Source organism: Coturnix japonica, chromosome 4 (assembly GCF_001577835.2).
Source record: "Coturnix japonica isolate 7356 chromosome 4, Coturnix japonica 2.1, whole genome shotgun sequence".
Taxonomy (NCBI): domain Eukaryota; kingdom Metazoa; phylum Chordata; class Aves; order Galliformes; family Phasianidae; genus Coturnix; species Coturnix japonica.
This window is the reverse complement of record NC_029519.1, coordinates 3,217,695-3,237,916: the sequence shown is the minus strand read 5'-3', so window position 1 is coordinate 3,237,916 and position 20,222 is coordinate 3,217,695. Positions and strand designations below refer to the sequence as shown.

Below are 20,222 nucleotides of genomic sequence, written 5' to 3'. Positions count from 1 at the left end.
TTGGCCTTAGGAATGAGTAAATTTACACAAAAACTCTATTTCATTAAGAACTTTTAAAACCCTGCATCTATTTGGCTCACACAAATAACGTACTTAATGTACTACTTGAGAACAAACAGGATTTATTCACTCAACTTGCACTGCACTTTCTGCATGTCCTGTTTCCTAACCTTCCATCAAAGTCAAGGTCAAGTGTGATTGCACGCTAGAGTAATTCAATGAGCAATAGTGAAACACATCCAACAGAGCTCAGGGAAGCTTTGAACTGCCCCCAGCATCCCCCCGGGGTATCGCAGCCAACATTTGCACAGCTGTGCACACAACAAAGACAACCTGCTGCAGCATCCCACATGGAGGGATGAAACGCATCCGACAAAGCACGTGGCTTTCATCCCAGATGCTGAGGCACAGTTCCTGGGATGCTCACAGCAATGCCCAATGTGGCTCTTGCCAGGCTGTATCCTTCAGTCCCACCCTGTTTGCTTATCACCTTCACCATGCCTGCACCCCACCAGCATGAGCTCCATTATGTTTGCTCACTGCCCCCCACAGATGGATCCTCATTGATTTGTGCTCCCACCAAACAAGTACCACCTAAGTAACGCAAGGTGACAGAAGCATCGGTTCCTGCGATCCTCACACCTCTGTAGCACATTCAGATGGGCACGGAGATGGCAGGCAGCAAGCGGAGCTGAATACATCACAACCCATAGGAAGGGGTACCCGAGGAGGGCATCGCGCTCCTGCCCCGCCCTCCCCCATCTCCTGCCCGGCTCAGCCGCGCCCTGCCCGGCCCTTCTCCCCAGCCCAGCGCACTCCATCCCCCGCCATCCCTTTCCTCTTCCCCCGCTCTGAGCATCCCCTGCCCATCTCTGCCTCTTCCGCCGCCGCTCCCCTGGGCTGGGAGCTGCCCAAGGTACCGCCGCGCCGTATCGCTCCGTACCGAACCGGGGCTCCCCGCTTTGCCACTCACCAGCACGAAGGAGCTTCGCACCGCCTCCGAGACGCTCTGCCGGAGCTCGGCCGCCGTGCCGGGCTTACTCAGCCGCTTCGTGAACTTCCTCACTTCCGACATGGCGACATGGTCCGAGCGGATCCGAGCCGAGCGGGGCCGCGCCGCGGGCTGCTGCCTCCCAGCGCCGGGCGGGGCCGGGCCGGGCGGAGCCGCTGAGCGGCGGGCGGGGAAGAGGAGGGACCGAGCTCAGCCCCCGCCCCGGCCCGGCCCCGCTTTGTCCCTTTAGCAGGTGCTGGGCGCTCCCCGGTCGCAAAGAGCCGGGCTTACGGGGGTTTCCGTGCCGTTAGGGCTGGTGCTCCGCACGCAGCCCTCGCCAAAGTGCGTCCCTGCTGCCTTCCTGTAAGGATAAGCATCCAACAGGACGAGATCCTGGAGATAGCGCTGCCCTACCGTCACCCAAAGGGTGGTGACACCAGGGAGGCTGTGGATGCCCCATCCCTGCAGGCATTCAAGGCCAGGCTGGATGTGGCTCTGGGCAGCCTGGGCTGCTGGATGGTGACCCTGCACATAGCAGGGGGTTGGGACTGGATGGTCATTGTGGTCCTTTGCAACCCAGGCCACTCTATGTGTCCAAAGAATTTGCACATGTTGTGTGCTGTGGCTGATTGAATCCTATTTACAAGCACCATGCTGGAATTATCAGCATGCTGTAAGTCACACAACATACAGAGAAACTGTTTAGATTATGAGAGCCAATGAATACAGCTATTATGATCCACACCACAGAATCTGTTATTTATGACTCCTAAAGCATACGAGCCAGTTATTGTTCTGCTTTTTAGCAGTTCATGGAAGGGGCAGCAGACACCATTTCATATTAAACACCACTCTGATCTTCCACAGCAGAGGCAAAACAAATCCAACAGTTTATACATGATTATGAAATATCTAGATGAAGGACAGAAAAGGAGGAAGTTTAATAGCTGGAGCATTAGCATTTGCACAAACATCTCTCCTTAAGGCTTTTCAGAATCTGTCTAAACTAGTTGTAAGGAAGCAGAAAGCTTTGTGACAAACAATTCCAGCTGCGGAGCACCGAGGTTCACTTCCTTATCCCTACTGCCAAAGGCATTGTAGAGATTTCACCAGTCTCTATATGGCTGCTGGCCCCAGAGCAGGGCAGTCCTGCTCACCCTGCCTGCAGGAGAGAGCTCACACAGCCTGGGCCCCATTGGAGAGCAAGAACCAGTGCAACACCAGTGATGGGGAACCAGCACTCACAGCAGTACTGTTTCCTACCTTTGGTTTGTTAGATTAGGGAAAGCTCTGAGAGCAGCACCAAGATGGGTTATTTGACAGGAAATAAAATGATCCCTAGGGTACCCACCCCTTGTTTATGCAGTCAGAAGCAAGAAGTTCCCAGTGAGGTTATGAGCTTGATGCAGTGCCTGCAAGGGGCTGTGCCCAGTCACCATCCCACTCAGCTGAGCCAAGGAAGAGCCAGCAAACTGAGGCCGTTTTGTGCAGCTAAGCATGGAAACAAAAGGAAAATAGAAGCAGTGAGGACACATGACATGAGAACAACATGCAGAAAGCTCTATCTCAGGAAGGCTGAACATCAGAATAAAAGTCTCAAGCACAACAATCACTAAGGCAGATAACAGAAGCCACAGCATTACTACAAGAGGAAGCCCAAGGTTGCAAGGCTTGCAGCTGTAGTCTGCTTTACCACGGGGGGAAAAAGGTCAGGGGTAGTTTATCAGCACTGCAGCGACATGTGAGAACACAGCAAGATTCTGGAGGCACCATGGAACTGCTCAGGGCACCTCAGAAAGCACAACTTTCTCGAACTCACAGCCTCAACATTTTCACCTATCGAGGTCTCCAGGGTTGTTCTGTTCCCAGGAAAGGACAGAAAACACAGGCCTGCTTACAAAATGCAGTCATCATTGGGATCACTACTATTTCTACTCTTCAAAACATGGTTTGGTAAAATAATAGGGTTTCTTTTTTCCAGTGCATTTCTTACAAGTGTCTGAACTACCGCCTTCCGTAGCATGGAAGATGAGCTAAAGCAACCAGTTTTTTTTTGCCTGACTCACCAGTTTGCAGCTGACCCCGATAGAAAATCTGAAACCCTACATATGGGGCTCCTGGGTCATCACTGAGAACCCATCAGACAAGCCGTAGGGTTAGAGGCAGGCTTAGGGCTTCATTTCTCACATGCCATCCAAGGTAAAAAGACAGGTAATATCATTAGAAAATAATCCTGTTTTGTGCTGTCTTCGCTGCAGTGTGTGCCTATTTATCACCTTCAAATGGGCCTATCCCAGAAAAACACTTAACTAAGTGATTAACCGTAAGTAGGTGATTAATCCCGTTGCTTCACTTGGTTGGATAGAGGCCTGCATTCCTGCACTGAGCCAGCATGATTCAGACCCAGACCCAGGCATGACTTTTTTGCTGGGAGGAACAGTTATGAGAACCATTACAACTTCACTTTCCTCACTGAACTATTTCTGGGAGCATATTCCAGCTGTGCAGCAGCACATCGATGCTACCTTTGGGCTAAGAGCTCCTTGCTGTTAAAGGGCTGCCCTCTGCTGACTTAGCCAGGATTGCACGGCCACAGCTCCTCAAGGACAGGAGGAACACAAATCTCATACGCTGCTTCAGGATTTCTGAACCCCCAAACAGAAAAGCGGAGCGTAGGCAAAATTCACGAGTTTTATGTGCTCCACATACTTAGCATTATATTCTGATCTGATTTCCACACAGAAGCCTGAATTGCCATTGAAGCACACATGGGAAAAGGGCCACTTTCTAATCACAAAAACTGAAAAACTGCCTTAGCAGTTTCCCAGTAGCAAGCCACTACTATTAGAAAAACACTAGGAAAGCAGTTAGTAGCTGTAGCCATTAGCATAAAGAACCGTGAAGCACAGCCCCAGCACCACGTATTGAGAACCAGTCAACAGCTGCCAACAGCCATCCAGTTTGTTCCTATATTCACAGAACAAACCAAAACCATTGTGCCGATATGCAGATCTCAAAAAAAAAAAAATATATATATAATTACCTATAATTAGCGGAAAAAAGATACATATAGAAGATGGACATTGCCAAAATACAAATTAATTTGAGCTGGAAGGGATCTTTAAGGGCCATCCATCCCAACTCCCCTGCAACGAACAGGACATACACCTCAATCTGATTGCTCAGAGCCCCATCCAGCCCTGTCTCCAGCAACAGGGCATCCACCACCACCTCTGGGCAACCTGTTCCAGAGCTTAACTACACTCAGCATAACCAACTTGTAGCCAATTCTAAATCTTGCCTGTTTTAGTTTGGGACCATTTCTCCATGTCCTGTCACAACAGAAGCTGCTGCAGTCTGCTGCCTTCCTTCTTAGAGCCGCTCTGAATACTGTTGTTTCTGTTCTTTGCACATGCAACAACTTGACGAGACAAAGTGTCTCAGTGACTCTCACAGACTCAGGTAGTAGATAAACAACTTTGTTTCCAGTCATAGCTGCTTGCTGCCAGAATAAACAGTGACAGGAGCCAGCTACAGTAGAAATTAGGTCTTGAAGGGAAGCATTTGTATTGTTTGATACTACAGACAGCTCACTCAGTGGATTCCTGGGATGTGCTTGTGTTAATTCATACATATCCTTACTTCTGTCTCCTGGAAATTCTCAATTGTATTTTATAAGCATATTCTGGATTACATAGATGTCAACAGCTTTCATTCTGCTCCATAGCAGGCCCCGGTTCTCCACTCCTCATGACAGAGCTGTTAAGAAAGTGACAGGATGGGACAAAATGGAACTAAAAAGAAAAACAAGCATGCAAGATCAATGATGTCATAAAGCAGCCAACATTATTACGACAAATGGCAAATTCAGGCATCAAAATGGAAAAGAAGCAACACTTTCCAAGTGTGTGACCAAGTTTAATGACATTTTTTCTCTGAAACACTTGACCATCAATAACATTTCATGGGTTACGGTGCCCAGAATGTTACTTCATAGGTGTTTTATATGAATATTTACAAAGACTTCCAAAATTCAGTGGCACTAAACAAACAAACAAGAACTTAAAACTTTAAGCTACAATGCTTAAAAAATGTAAACAGTTTATTTTACACAGTTGTAAAATAGAAGAACTTTTCTAATGCAGCTTAATTTTATCTGGAAGGTGAACATATTTCTGGTGCCCGTGAACAAGGAATGAGAGGATTCTTTACACAAGTATTGTGCTCCAGTGTGCAAAAAATTATATATAAGAAAGGAATCTAAAGTCCACAACACTTAAAAGACAACAAAAAAAGTTCACGTCCTGAAGTTGAGAAATTTATAAAAACATTTACACGTTGCTGCTGACCCATCAAAAAGACTTGCATAACTTAAAACTCTGAACAACAGCTACTACAGATTCAGGATCTTTCTCAAATGGGGTTTTGTGCAAAGATCAGACCGAATCACTCGGCATTTTCTCAGCCATTCCTCCACCTTCACCACTCCCAACACCTGGTGGCCATAGGAGATGCCAAAATCTCCAATGGATTTTAAACTTAGTGCATGTAACCAAAAGGCACACACAGATGTGAAGATGTTTTCGTGCAGAAACCTGTGCAGGTTCACAACGACATCACAAAATACCTCCTTTCATAAAGTTTAGAGTCTAACGTTTGGCAGCATTATTCTTACACAGTCCCTTCTATTCTACAAGCCAAAGCGTTAATTAGGTAGACGCTGCTTTCCATGAATCCAATATTCAAGTAGCCATAAAATAAAGATTTTCATAATAAATCAGCCTGTAACATTATTATATTAGATACTCTGCTTTCGCCCGCATTGTTTATGGAATTTTAACCCCACAGTACCATGGTTTTATACTGTCAGTTGCAAAACAATTAAGATACACATTTCTTTTTGTTAATGAAGACTTTGATTGCTCCAGTGAAGTCAGCCGATAAAAGCACTTCTGTGTGATCTGTCTTCAGTGCTCCTTAAGGAAAGAGAATAATCTGTTATTTCTTAAAAATAAATCAAGCCCTCATTTAAAGAATCGCTGATGCTCCTCCTTCTCCAGCACACCCTTATTATCTATGCACTTCTTCAAGAAACATCTGCATTTCTAAGAAAGGGACTTTCGTATTATAGACAAGCTAGAGCTGGACCTCCTGGCAGCTCAAGTTAACAAGAATACTGCCAAAATACACTGGGCAACAATTACAGCCTTCACTTCCTGTCCTTGGATTTTAATGGTGTAATCGCAGTCCAGATGTCCAGAACATTCATGCCCTTTGTAAGGACTCCTCTTCCAAAGAAACATCCCTCCCAAATTGAAAGTATTCTTCTTCTATTATGGCATCAATCAGAGGCCATCTTAAACACTTACCAGAGGGAATGGTGTCTGCTGTTTCAGAATCTTCTCCTTTACTTTCAGCTTCTTGCTTATCAGAAGTTTCCAGTGACACCATCAAGCCAGGATTGGGAGCAAAAATCGCAGAGGTGACCACTGCATTGTGGGCTTCAGAAAGACAATCCAATTTTGATTACCTTGTTTCAAGGGACCGCTCATTTGACAAGATCAGCAGGCACACATTTTAGCAAACGCCTAAGAATGCCAGTGTTAGCTGCACTGAGTACATTCATAATTCAAGGAATGATTATCATTGTTTTACAGCGTTGAGGCTCCTCTGAAGCTCCTTTAAGAGCCCACAACTAATTGGCAAGAGCTCCAGAGCACATTCAATATAAACACTGTCCTGCATTTCCCAATAACCCCATGTACTGAGTGGTGATGAGGCTGGATAAACAGAAAAGCTGCTCTTTTTCTTTCATTACATGACAAAAAAAAGGAAGTAAATAAATGTTTGCATTTGTTTTCAAAGTCACTTTTCCATAGGGGATCTAAGGGCTGATAAGTGTTTTGATTGCACAACTCAGCTCTGCCAGTGAAACATGACATTCATTCAGAATCTGACTGAAGCTGGAAAAGCTCCAAGCTACATCAGCTCTTTCCATCCCAACCATGCATCCTAATCACATGTATCAGTCTGCTGAGGATCAGGTTTTTGAGTCCACTTATTAAGAACCCCAAAATTACAATGCACCTTGCTTTTAAAATGTAAATAATTGCTTCAAACTAAACGAACAGTCCTGCTCAGAAGAATATTTGTCTTCCAGTTTTTTATTTTTTAATCTTTTAATCTTAATAAAAAAATGACTTTTTACCTTTAATGCCTTCCCAGAAGTCATTACGGTCTCTTCTTACAGATGTAAACTTGCTCAAGTCATGGTAGGTACTCCAAATATAAACATATTTATCTTCTGAACCGCTTACAATGTACGTAAAGTCATGGCTTAAGATAGAAAGAAGGAAAAAACATGACTTTCATTGGATGCTCAAGTGTTATAGCGGCTCTTCAGATCACATGCAGCTTTGCAAGTGCAGTCAGACTAAGTTCACAGAATCTTATTGTAGAATTACAGCCTTCAGTTACCTTTGTATTCTGAGCTGAAAGATATTTCAGAGGCTCAGATCTGTACCAAGGTATACAAACTATTCAAACAAAAGCCTCTGTACTTCATCCATGGTACCACTAAAATTCAACAACAACCTTGCCCCATTACTGTCTTACCTAAAGCTGGCTTTGATTTGGCTGCTGCTGTTGACGTAACCTTTGTATTTCATAGACAAAGACAGATCTCTTAGGTCGTACAATCTAATTCTGGAATCATTAGACGTCACCAGTATCTAGAAAGAAATGAAAGAAAAATTAGAAGTGGAAGTAATTAGCATGTCCACGAAGGAGCAACAAGAGCTCATTCTCCACCTTTTGACACAAGACTTCAGAGCAAAGCCAAGCAAAAGGACTGATTCCAAAGAACAGAGTACACCTTTCTGAATATCTACCTTGAGCTTTCAGCATTTTTTCAGCTTCTGTATGAATCACAGAACAGCTTGGGTTGAAAGGAACCTCAAGGATCATGATCTCCAACTCCCCCCACCCCACCACAGGCAGGGGCTGCCAACCTCCACATATAATACCAGACCAGGCTGCCCAGGGCCCCATCTAACCTGGCCTTGAACACCTCAAGAATGAGGGTGAAGAATGAATAATGTTTCCACATGAATATTAAATTTGGAGACATTAGTTACGCCAAAGCAATATTGGCTGAAAGCCATTTAATCTATAAACATTTTCTCAGCTTTACATTAATCAGAACAGAGTATCACTAAACATATTTCATCACCAGTCAGTATTCTACAGCATAACAGGAGCAAAAGCAATTTCATTTTAAGAGTATAAAAAGAATCCTGATTTAAGTTGGTTACAGCAAACAAAACAAACTTAATGAGCATTAGATACAAATGCAAGACTCCAATATCAAGACAAGCTTTTACTGAAACACAGTACCTTATTTTCTCCAGGCAAGGGTTCAATGCCAGTAATTTTCCTTCCAACTCTATTTCGGCCTCTGGTAGAACGCACATGTATTTGAGTATGGTACTTCAAGTGCTGAAAAGAAATTAAAATTTATGCTTATTTCAAATTATTTGGTGAAAACTTCAGTTTAAAACACTATTTTGCTTCAGGTTCTAACAGGCTTCTTCAGTACCTAGCTTTCTTCAGGTTCTAACAGTTCAGTATCAACTATCTCTTGATACTGAACAAGCTTGACTTTTATAAATCTGTTTATTGCTTAATATAAGAAAACAATCTAAAAACTTCCTTACCTCTGTGTCATAGAAGATGCATCTTCCATCATATGTGCCTATTACTGCATATTTGCCATTCTGACAGAAGTTGGCAGCTGTAATCAATTTTGTCTGCCCATCCACTTCATTCCATAATGCCACTTTTTTGTCAGGAATGTTCCAGAGTCGGAGTTTCCCATCCAGTGAGCCACTTAAGAAGTACCTGTCGTCCTGAGAAAACACACTGCATTAATCTCTGCTTGTGCTATAAGCACGGCCTATGAGCATTCATATTTCTGTAAAACCATCCCATATAATTTCCAAACTTTCTTGCAGAATCCCCTAAATGTGTTGATTATGAAGTTTATGATGACTGAAAAGACGGTATTAAAGTTACAGGCAAATGAAGTTTAATTTCTTAGATTTTTTACAATATTACACATACGCAGCCTTCCAAACAAAGCACCTCATTCTGGAGCACTGCTCACTGTTACAATTACAACTTTTCTTCCAAGCACAAGCTGAAAAAAAGCTAACCCTGTCAGCTGAGTTATTCCAAAGTAAGCCAGCTGTGATGCTGTTAGCCTACAGACAGTTCAATTTCCATCTTATTCCTACAAATGGTGAAACATGGACACTCCTGGTTACATTCACTGAACATGAAAACGCTGTTCTAGAATATTATTAAATGTGATACTTTTAGACCAAACAAACTATTATTCGAAGTTTTTTTAAAGTTATAAATAAAGGAGTAAGAATCTCAAATTCTGCCTCTAGAAGAAACAAGAGGATTACACTTACCCTTGGATGAAAGGCTATAGCAGTGACAAAGTCTATATGCTGGAAACAACACAGACATTCTCTTCTTGATATGTGCCATAAACGGACAGTTTTGTCCATAGAAGAAGAAAGCAAAAAGTAATTCTGTGGAAAAGGGAGATTCCATGGTTACTAAAGGGCACAGAAGTAACAAAATACAGAAGCAATCTGATACCATGCGTTTTTGCTTGAATTATAATGCTTTACACAGCTTTCTTGCAACTGCAAAAAGCATCAGCTCAACAAAGCTTTCATGTTTGATCAGTGATTAATATATTTACTAGTTTTCATTTAACACTGTTTTACCAACTTACGTAACTTGCTGAGATGCTGCAGTTTTTTTTTTAAGCACAACATTTCTAGGGCACTGACTGTAATTGTAATGAATACAACACCAACGTTAACAGGCTCCCCACCCCCCACTACAGAACAAAATTGGGTGGGACTGCAGAGATTTCTGAAGCTTCTTTATACAACAGCATGCCATCAGGACTGCCTACTCTCACAGGCAAATACAAGAAAAAAAAACATCTATTCACAACACATTTCAGGAAAGGCAACTCTTCAGAAATCAAGTTTCCTTTAATGTGGTATCCTAAATGCTAATCATAGAATGGCCTGGGTTGAAACGGACCATAATGATCATCCAGTTTCAACCTCCCCACCATATGCAGGGTTGCCAACTGCCAGCCCAGGCTGCCCAGAGCCACATCCAGCCTGGCCTTGAATGCCTGCAGGGATGGGGCATCCACAGCCTCCTTGGGCAACCTGTTCCAGTGCCTCACCACCCTCTGGATGAAAAACAGAACAGAAACAGGTCTCATCAATTTCTCCCTTTCCATGAAATTCAACATTTTATTCTTTCAGATAGAAATGTTTTATCCCAATTTCCATTACTGAGTGGTGCTTTCCTCAAGCCCAGAACACCAAAGCTCAGCTATAAATTTTTTCTGTAAGAATCTAAGTGGAAATGTGTACTTAGAAAAGCAGTCATGAGAAAATCAGCACAACAAGTTCCAGAGAAGGGCTGAGAGCCTCTCCTGAGATCCTGCAACCAGACTGCAACCTTCAACAAAATGGCAACAGTCTTCCAACATGGAGAATTACTCAAATGATGTTTGCATGAAAGACTTTGATAGTTAAGAATCTGTACGCTTTACATAAAAACAGTGAAGCACACAGAAGGCAAGAAAAGCCATTAACTCCATAAATCAGAAAAGGCAGAATAGCTCGGTGAAAATTCCTTTCCTCCAACTCTAAACATTTTAACTTACTTCGGTACCAAAATACAATACATCATAACTGTATTACCAGCTTGTTTATTTAAAAACCTTAATTAGAGATGTCCAAGAAGTTAGTTCCTTTTATTGCAGCTGTTCCAGATGGAGTGATGTTTCTGCAAACCCCGTCTCTTACATTCAATGATCGTTTCATATTGTTCAGATATACAGCTCCAATGGCATTTGATATAAGAGAACAATGAAAACACAGGAGAACTGTGCAGCCTGTATTAAAGTGCCTTACTTTAGACCACGAAAGATCAAGAAGATCTGCTGTATGCCCTTTGTATTTGCAAAATGGCCGTTGACGAAATGGGGCATTTTTATCATCTGGGTCTTCATCAACTCCACTGCAAATCTGTCAGAAAAAGGTAAAGAAACACAAGAAAATGTTAGCTGGAAAACTTAAAGCAAGTAGTTACTGCTTACAGGAAGCATAGGGCCCATAACAACTTGAAGAACTCTTAAATTATACAAAATAACGTTGCACCAATAAACACAGTAGTTTTAAAGCACAAAGACTGTGAAACATCGCCTTGAAATGCCAAAACCAAGCAGCTCCACACTGTCCAGCAATACAGCTTTTATTCAATCAACTTGACAGCAATTTAAGCAAACGTTCAAAGAATCTTTTGGAATCAAGCACACCAAATTTGAAAAGCGTATTGTAATGTAGAAAATAAACTATGAGTTAAGCTTCAGTGTTCTAACACATCAAGAATGCCAACTTCCTAACAAAAGGGCCTTTCAGCACACACAGGTGACAAAACAGAAACTAGAATTTCCCATACAAAAGCTCATGTAAAAATAGACCTAAAACAACACCACTGGTGTACATGGCCCTTTCACTTACCTAAGGGTAAGGGCAGATTCCTCCCCCCACCTAAAGCATACATTAAATGATATTGCTGCTAAAAATCTTCTATTAAACCCTGGTTTTATCATTTGTTTCTTACACTACTGAAAACAGAAAAATCCTGAACGTATTGATTTTAATGGCAAGATTAGGAAAGTATCTGAACACTCTATAAGTAATGTCTTAACACTTCTGCTCTGTAACATTCCATTTTATTCTATGCAGATGTGTAAACAACATCATGCTCTATCAGCCGTCTGATATGCTATTGCTCAGCTTGGCCTTTCTCAGAAAGGAGAATATGAAGCTGGATGTTAACTGTAAGTAATGCTCTGAAGGCAAAACACTACACCAGGTAGTTCAATAGTGTTTTTTCCCCTTTAGCATCTCTTCCAGAAACCTACTCTGAGAGATAAGTTAATTGCAGAAGGCCACAGTGAAGCAATGCAGACTTCAAAATGTATTAAGTTTAGTGACTTGGTTTCTTGTTTGCTTCCCAGATACGTGGGATAACAGTATTTGACTGAAGAATATTGACAAAACATTTTGTCTACACTTCGGGCTAAGAACAATTTAAAATGGATAAAGTAATGATGAAGATCTGGCATTACAGAACGGTGCAACCACATCTTCTTTTCTCAATAACTAGTGTACATACCCCTGCATCAGTGTCAGACTTCGAAGAATTGAGACTCTCTTGAGATGGGGAAGGCGAGACACGGCCTAGAACAGAAGCAGAAGTTTCATAATCAGCACTAAGTTCCTACATCATTAGAATTTCTAATGTTCTACAACTCCAGCAGTATATGGAATGTTACCTTCTGTGTTGTATTTCATCCGCATATTATTGAAGTAGTCAAAAGCATTTTTTAAAACCCATATTCTCACTACATTGTCCTGTCCTGCAGACGCAAGTAATCGACCGCAGTGAGAGAATTTCATTGTCCAAACAGCACCCTGTTCAAATAAAGAGATCATGGTTCAAGCCTTTCCATACAAAAAAAATGCTTTTCTATAATATCAACAGATGTGATTCAGGACATACACAGAAACAAACTGCAGACTGAGGCACTAAAAGGTAATGGTTAAAACTGGTGGATACTGTAACACGCTTTGCAAAAAGTTTGAAAGAGTGACCATACAGGGCAGAATGCCGTAGAAGAGAAGTTTTAAGGGAGCTCAGTGCCACCACAGTGTTCTACATGAAACTGGTAAGCTTACTAATGGTCAGCAAGGCAGAGTTGATGTGCAAAAGCAGCGAGTATTTGTAGCTATGCTTGAAGTTTATCCCAGCTCAACCTGTGGTATCATTTCAGTTTTTCCCCTTGGAGGAATCATGCTTGTTTACAACAATTCTGATACCCTAAACAAGTACTATGTACATACATTAAAAGAAGATTTTGCAAAACTTGTGACAATTCTTTATCCAGTGCAAAGTCCAAAGAGTACCACTCAAGCAATATTCCATCTTCTCCTTGCTATTTAATGAACAGATACAAGGTATTCAACCATGCCAACCTAGCTCCCTTTTAAAATGCTCTTGGGGAACTTTCTTGGTTTAAGAACTCAACTACTGGCTTGATAGAAACTGACACAGATGCATAGCCTTCAGGACTAGAAACGTTTGTTTTGGAGGACAGGTTTGAACTCTCCAATCAAACTGACTGCTAAATGCCATTACCATAAGCCTAATGCTTTAAGATGAGAGACAGCTTCAATTGTTGTCACAGCTGCTGTCAGCAAAAGTACCTGGGAGTCAAATACTAGAATGAATGCATTTCAGACTCCATAGGTGAGCGTGAAGCACCACAAATAGTGACAGATGGGAGGTTTTGCTGCTCACCCTCCACAGTTGCCTCATTCAAAGTATCACATTCCAGACTCTTCCATCCTCATCATTCCAGTTCACACATCATATTAATCTGTTCCCACTTCTGCCTGCAGAACTTATCTGGTATTTTAGTTCACTAATTATGTTTGTATTTCTCACAGGCACATAAGTTCAGTTTCTGCTGACTGGGTCAAATTTGCTGCTCTGTGCTCCCTTCTGTTAGTGGATCATAGCCTATTTTTGGCTTACATTTCTAGTTACAGAAATCAGGAAAACAAATACCACACAACACAAATTCTTTTGAGGAAAACTTCTGGAGAAGCTCTCATGCTCAATTATGCGATCACCCTCTTCCCTGAAAAATTTGATCAAACCAGTCAAGTTGGTTCTTGCCAGAATACTAATTTTACAGAGTGGAACTGACCTTCAGGAAGAAGTATGACAGTCATTTCTGAAGGTCATCAAGTAGATGAAGTCTAAAAGTTGAACTTTAGGCTGAACAGTTTCAACAAAGCCATAGGTGGAAAGGAAGTGTAAGACATACCATATGCTCTCCACTGAGATCCTGAACAACTTTAATTTGTTCAAAGTCATAAGGTCCCTTGAAGCCATGTGCTGCTTTGAACTTAACTGGTCTTGTATATGGCATCCCTTCATCATCACTGGAAGAAGGATCATCTTGATCTGTATGAAAGACTAAGAGAAAAACAAATTCCGAATGTTGCAGCACAGTTTCTACTAACAAGAATACGTGCCAATACCTTTTGGAGGCAGATTAGTCTTGAATCAGCAAATTCTGATAAACAGTTGTAAGATCTTGAAGCAAAAATACTGTTAATCAGCTGATTACTCAGAGGTTCAGGCTGTGATTACCAATTTCCCATACACCAGCCTTGTAACCTCAGAATGCCTACCAAGCTACAAACTTGAAGAAGCCAACTGTACTCAGGTAGCATACATCACTGTACGACCCCCCCTCAGCCAGCTTTGAATTTAAGAAGGCCAAGGGTGAACAGATGTACTTGGTGGGTAGGGTAACGTGGTAATGCACAGAAAATCATGTCACTGACCTTCATCTCGAACACTCTTGACTTTATTTACAGCACGTTCTCCATACTCTTCTGCAAGGTGCTTTGCGCGCTTTACAGATTTGCCAAGGAACTTTTTCAGCTGCGTCCTTAAAAAGCAAGGGCATTTATTCAACACAATATTTTGTTATTATGAACTGGTGCCTTTGATTTGCAACACAGTTGTTATTGTTTTCTGCTACTGTTTCTAAAAATAAGCATTTAATTTGCCAGCAATCATGTAATCTTCAGTTTAACTGCAGAAAAATAGGCTTAGATAATTTCAGATACCACTTAACTTGTTTGGATTTAAGAAGGGTAGTTTCAGCTTAAAATGAAACCTGACATTTATTCACAGAGACATGAAACAGCATCTTACGTTTTCTGCTTCAACCTTCCTCCATCAGTATCTGTCTGCTGTGTCTGCATTTTGTCTTCATCATCAGACTGTGCTGCATCGTTACTAGGAAATATAGAAGCTGTTGTTCAGTATGAAATCTTTACTAATCTAAACAGTGAAAAACTAGTAAAGTAGGACCAAATAATAAAACAGATCTTTCACTTTTTAGAAATCTCGATAGTATATCTGCATATATGTCCTAGATGCCAAAGAAACAGTTCTATGGAAGTGAACTTTGAAATAAAACAGCAGTGCAAAAAAGAAAAAGAATTCAATTTTTTTTTTTTTATATAATATGTATCAATCTAGGCCTTAGAAATAAGTCCAGTTTCTAAGTTGACATAATCTCCTGATCATCAAAATGTAAAATTCAGTTTAAAAAACAACATTCAGTTTTAAAGATGAGAAAGGCCCAAAGCTCTAAACAGAGCAGGAAAGCCTCCCAGTAGCAGCTACAGTGACCACAGGCACACACTGTGATACTATCAGCAACTTTCAGTTACAGTAGAAAAGTACCACAAATAATTCTGTTGCCTCAATAACTAACCTCGTTCATACAGAACAGAGAATTAAACATGCAAATTAGAGACAACTGGATTGGGACTCCTGCACAAGCTGTCCTCTGTATGCAAAAATTATGACAGAAAGAGTTTAAAGCTATTCATATATCATTCATACCTGACATATTCTTTAGTTCTCCTCATGATATGCAAAGTGAGAGGATTAATGCCCGTTGGCAACTTTTCTTCTGCCAAACTCAAGGGTATTTCTTCACCTGTGTCAAGGTTTTTTATCATTACACTCGCTAGAATTTCCTATGGAAAAAATATGGTGTGAAATCAAGCTGACTCAAATAGACATCAAAAGCAAAACAGAAATCATGCGGTCTTACAGATCACTTACAGTAGTGAGAGATCATGTTGTTCACTATATTTTACAAAGCTCAAGCTAATCTTGCTGTTAGCACGCAAAGAACCTTTGCCTACAGGTAAAGAGTATTTAAACCTATTGAGTACTATAAAAAAGGTTTTTTTGGAGCACAAATACACCTGCTGAGCAATAGTAAGCTGACAGCAGTTTGATAACATCACTGGGATAAATTGAAGTTATTAACTGAATAAATTATTTCTCAGTATCAGGCGTCATTCTCTTGCTGCTGACTTCTTCCTGTTTTCTGTGCAGGAAAATATTATCAACTCTGCTAATGTTCCCTCACACCAACCTTGCAAAGTGTTTGCACAGCTGCAAGCACAAATTCACAGCATCCCAGACCCATTACAGCTGATGCTTCAAAACATCACTACACGACTCAAGAACCACAAAGTCCTTACATGTACAAAGCCAGTATGCCATCCCTTCTATCTGAGCCTCTGGCCACAGCTTATAATTGGTCAGAATGCAGGAGCAAGGTATGAATACTGCAATTAACTCTGCAGACTGGAAAAAGCAAGCACAAAAAAGTACTGCGTACAGACCACTTTTATTAATACCTCATCTGTGAGTTCTCTTCCAGAATTAGATCTGGGTCTTTGTGGTCCAAGTACTTCATTTGTTGTTTGGCCATCAGCTGCTTTTCCATTTTCCTGAAAATTTGCAGACAAAAGATACATAATCTCTACTGTAACACTGAAATGACAGAAAACGTTACTGTGATTCTCAGACTTGAAGCCATTTCCCAATACCTGTGCAGTGACTATTTTATCTCCGCTAGTTGCACTTGCCAAATCCAAAGAAGGCTGAGAATCCTTTGGCATGACCTCTGCCACTGCGCTTGGAGTTAAAAGCCCACCAGCTGTGAAATTCTCTCGAGGAACTGCAAAGAGATTTGTATCAGTAAAAAGAGCATAACAAGAGCCAAGGACAGGCTACAGAGATTACTCAAATCCTGACATTACCTCTAACAACTTTCTGTTCATTAGTTTTACATCAACCACCACTAAATCTGTCCTAACAGCTACACAGTTCATATATAGCTGGAGGCATAGGTGCGATTTCATACTTAGTCTTCTTCAGTTTTGCAAATTGTTTTTCCCCTCTTGGTTATTTTCCTATTAACCCAGGATAGTCATTTTCATGAGCCCTCAGCCTACACCCTGACTTGTATTTCTAATATAACAGAGATTACAGATACTTTATTTGAAGTCTCTTTTTCCCCTTAGTTTCTGCACTGACATGGCCAATTCTCCTTGCTGCATAAGTAGCTCTTTTGGTAAAACGTGTTAGTTTGCAGGAAAGTCCATGAAATAGAAGCATTTGTAATGCAAAAGGCTACATATATAATATTATATATTTATATATATTTATATATATAATATAATATAATATATTTATATATTTATATATTTTTTAACACTGTTAAGAAGTTGGAACTGTTAAAGCTTTTCTTTGCTTACAGGTCAATTAAGCTGAAAATACAAGATCAAACAATCCTTCACTCAGAAAACAAAACTAACAGAAGCCAGTTAAATAAATGACTTGCCTTCTAAAACAGGTTTTTGTACTTCAAAATCCAGTTCACTCTTTTTTTTCCGGGGTGGTGGAGCAGGCCGTGCAGGTGGTGGTGGTCTCGGAGGAGGAACATTTGTTGGAGGTGGTGGCCGTGCTGGAACAGGCTTCTTTGTGCTAGCAACTATATCGGGTTCCACAGTAAGCTGCCTTGGTGGTTTTGCCGGAGGCATTTCTTCTGTTGTAGGAAGGTCTTTGGTAGATAAATCTGAAGTCACTTGTTCTAAGGTATTTGCCTCTTTCTTGTCTGTTATGTCCTCATCTTTTGATGTTTCTTTTTGTGCTTCAGTTTCATCCTTTTTATGGTCAGTTGTATTTGTTACTTTTGTTAGTTTATCAGATTCCTGTTCCTCAGAAGTAAATAAAGGCTTCCCAGATTCCAACTCAGCATCCTCACACACACTCTGATGCACTGGTTCACTTGGATCTTCTCGTAACGAAGCTTTAGCTGCTGGTACTTCCGGAATGCTATTGATGATACCTGCTCCAGCAATCCAAGCATTTGCACCTGAAGCTGGAACAGTCAGTCCGTTCCCTCTAGAAGCCAAAGAATCATCATCTAGTTGCTGCGCCTTCTGGCTTTCTTCTATAATACTGTCAATAATCTAAGGAAAAAATTAAAAGAAAACAACATTGTACTGTTAAACAGTAGGTGCTTCCAGGGAACACTTACCACTCCCTTTGTACAGTAACCAGAAAAACTCTTCATTGAGAAGTTACCTTTTAAACAAAACATATTCTGACCAAAAATTCTGGAGACCAGAACCTCCATGCAGGAATAGGTGAGTCTGAACAATGAAACAAAATGAACTACTTTCTTTCTTCTTTAGTTTGAGATAGCTATTTCTGTGTCAAAAGTTGTTCAGCTGTTTGAGATTTCACGTACCAGTATGTAAGATCCCAATAATTCAATGCTAGCACATCTTAAATACATTTTTAGAATACTTTTGCTTGATGTTTGCTTTAGATGAATACTCTCACTAACAAAAGTCGCACATTCTGTTAGTTTCTGGATGGCACCTCAGTGTTATTTCACATTTCCAGTGTGAGGATGGAAGCGTAAAGCAGCATAACTAACCTCTTTCGAATCATCTTGCTTCATTTCTTGTACAAGGGTTTCATTTCCAGCTTTGTGCAGTTTGCTGTCCACGTCCTATAAAAAAACGCATAGGAAAATGGTGGTGAGAAGTTCTTGACTAAGATTACATACAGCTTGAACAAACTGAATTAAGCATAAAGGAAAATAATGCAGCCACATATTCAGCCATTATGGAATAAGCATCTATCTGGCAGAAGTAATGCACAGTACACATGAAGATTATTTCACAATGGCACACACAAAATCAGCGTGCACATTACTAAACAAAAGGCCATTCGGCATTTGGTATTTCACCNTGCACAGGAGTCTGTTGAAAGACTCCAAGACAAACATGCCTTACTTGGAAAATCATATTTTATAAATGATGCAAGTTCTATGTCTTTAAGAGAGTTCAGCCTCAACTGAAATAAAACTGAAGGCAGTGTGAGGATTAGAGAAACATACACATTGAAGAATCTAGAGCAAAGAAAAGCTGCAAAAACATATTTTGCTCTTCAGTAGGTTGTGGGAAAGAATGCAAGAACTGTTTGATCATCTTTTATCACAGAAACATTATTAGAAACAATCAGGTTCAGTCAGGCAGATCTATCACGTGGTCATAAATACGCCTTTGTGGTTCTGAGATGGAGCCTTACCTTCAACTACAACAACTACATCTAGCACTGTCTATTTTTGCTATCAGTCATCTCCATGTGGATCCTTCTGAAATCTAAATTAACTGCAGCAAAACAAATGGAATTACTGGACTTAAGTAGAAAAAACCCACAAGAATATTTTCAGAACATTTGGGTGAAAAGCTGCATGAATATTCCAAGTTTGGTATACTATTTACTTTATATAGACGTCATCAGCATGACTAGGATATTACGCTAGCGATGCAAAGTTAGTCTGCAATTCAAGTGTAGTTTAGAAATGTACAAACAGCAACAACACTTTGGCATAGCCTGTTAAACAAGGAATAATTCAGTAAAAATGGGTTTTTTGCCAAAATAATTTCTTAAGTCCTCGTAAGAGTCTTAAGCATTGCATAATATTTAATCAATCATACGTATGGATTAGTAGCCCCAGAAACAACAGACACTGGGTACATCAGGGTACGTGTATCTATATAGAGGCATAACACAGGACTGAAAAATAACCCTGAGCAGAGATACAGGATTACTGCCTTCCTCCCTCCCATGCAGAGACAGCTGTAATTATTAAAATCTTATTCCTCTCTGTCCACTTCTCCTCCACCTTCCACACATTTTTTTTCTATTCTAAATAGAAGTTCTCTTTTTGTTTTTAATCACCAAACATTTATCTTCAAAGACACGACTTAAGAATTGGAGTGCAATCAGTGCCTACAGTAACCCATTAATTTCTAATATTGTTGATTTAATCTCACACACCTGTTAGACTTTGGACTTCAGGAATCTTTCTTACCTGCTCCAAGACAAACTATGCTATTAGTCACACATTCAGAGAACTGATAGGGTACCAGGCAGAGGGAGAACAGTGTTTCAGCTTCAGAAAGTGACTTAGGCAGATGCTTACAAAAAAGAAAGAGCTGTAATTAACGTGTAAAACCTGATAATGAAAATCCTCTACATTTCAGCCAAGACATTCAGGTTAGTTTGGCTGCACTGAGCTTAGTCAGAATGACAGCTACATTTCTTGGAAGGTTTAATAAAGGGATGTTACATGTCTAAAGTATTA

The 20,222-nt window shown here is 40.7% G+C and overlaps 2 protein-coding genes across 5 annotated transcripts in view; both read right to left on the bottom strand.

Moving 5' to 3' along the window:
* Positions 1-1,155, bottom strand: part of DOCK11 (dedicator of cytokinesis 11) — a 67,039-nt gene extending 65,884 nt beyond the window's left edge. For all 4 annotated transcript variants that reach the window (XM_015860404.2, XM_015860400.2, XM_015860401.2 and 1 more), the window contains exon 1: positions 974-1,155. In XM_015860404.2, the coding sequence (XP_015715890.1) occupies positions 974-1,075 (102 nt within the window). In that variant the 5' untranslated portion in view covers positions 1,076-1,155. The remainder of the gene's footprint in view (positions 1-973) is intronic.
* A 3,733-nt stretch (positions 1,156-4,888) lies between these two features.
* Positions 4,889-20,222, bottom strand: part of WDR44 (WD repeat domain 44) — a 19,816-nt gene continuing 4,482 nt past the window's right edge. Inside the window, exons 3-20 of the mRNA XM_015860411.2 lie at positions 18,504-18,578; positions 17,400-18,030; positions 16,603-16,733; positions 16,411-16,503; positions 15,599-15,735; positions 14,900-14,983; positions 14,524-14,630; positions 13,998-14,149; positions 12,441-12,579; positions 12,281-12,345; positions 11,011-11,124; positions 9,469-9,591; positions 8,707-8,898; positions 8,387-8,488; positions 7,607-7,722; positions 7,200-7,327; positions 6,361-6,492; positions 4,889-5,967 (exon numbers count right to left, since the gene is read on the bottom strand). Coding sequence (XP_015715897.1) covers positions 5,873-5,967; positions 6,361-6,492; positions 7,200-7,327; positions 7,607-7,722; positions 8,387-8,488; positions 8,707-8,898; positions 9,469-9,591; positions 11,011-11,124; positions 12,281-12,345; positions 12,441-12,579; positions 13,998-14,149; positions 14,524-14,630; positions 14,900-14,983; positions 15,599-15,735; positions 16,411-16,503; positions 16,603-16,733; positions 17,400-18,030; positions 18,504-18,578 — 2,616 coding nt within the window. The 3' untranslated portion in view covers positions 4,889-5,872. The remainder of the gene's footprint in view (positions 5,968-6,360; positions 6,493-7,199; positions 7,328-7,606; positions 7,723-8,386; positions 8,489-8,706; positions 8,899-9,468; positions 9,592-11,010; positions 11,125-12,280; positions 12,346-12,440; positions 12,580-13,997; positions 14,150-14,523; positions 14,631-14,899; positions 14,984-15,598; positions 15,736-16,410; positions 16,504-16,602; positions 16,734-17,399; positions 18,031-18,503; positions 18,579-20,222) is intronic.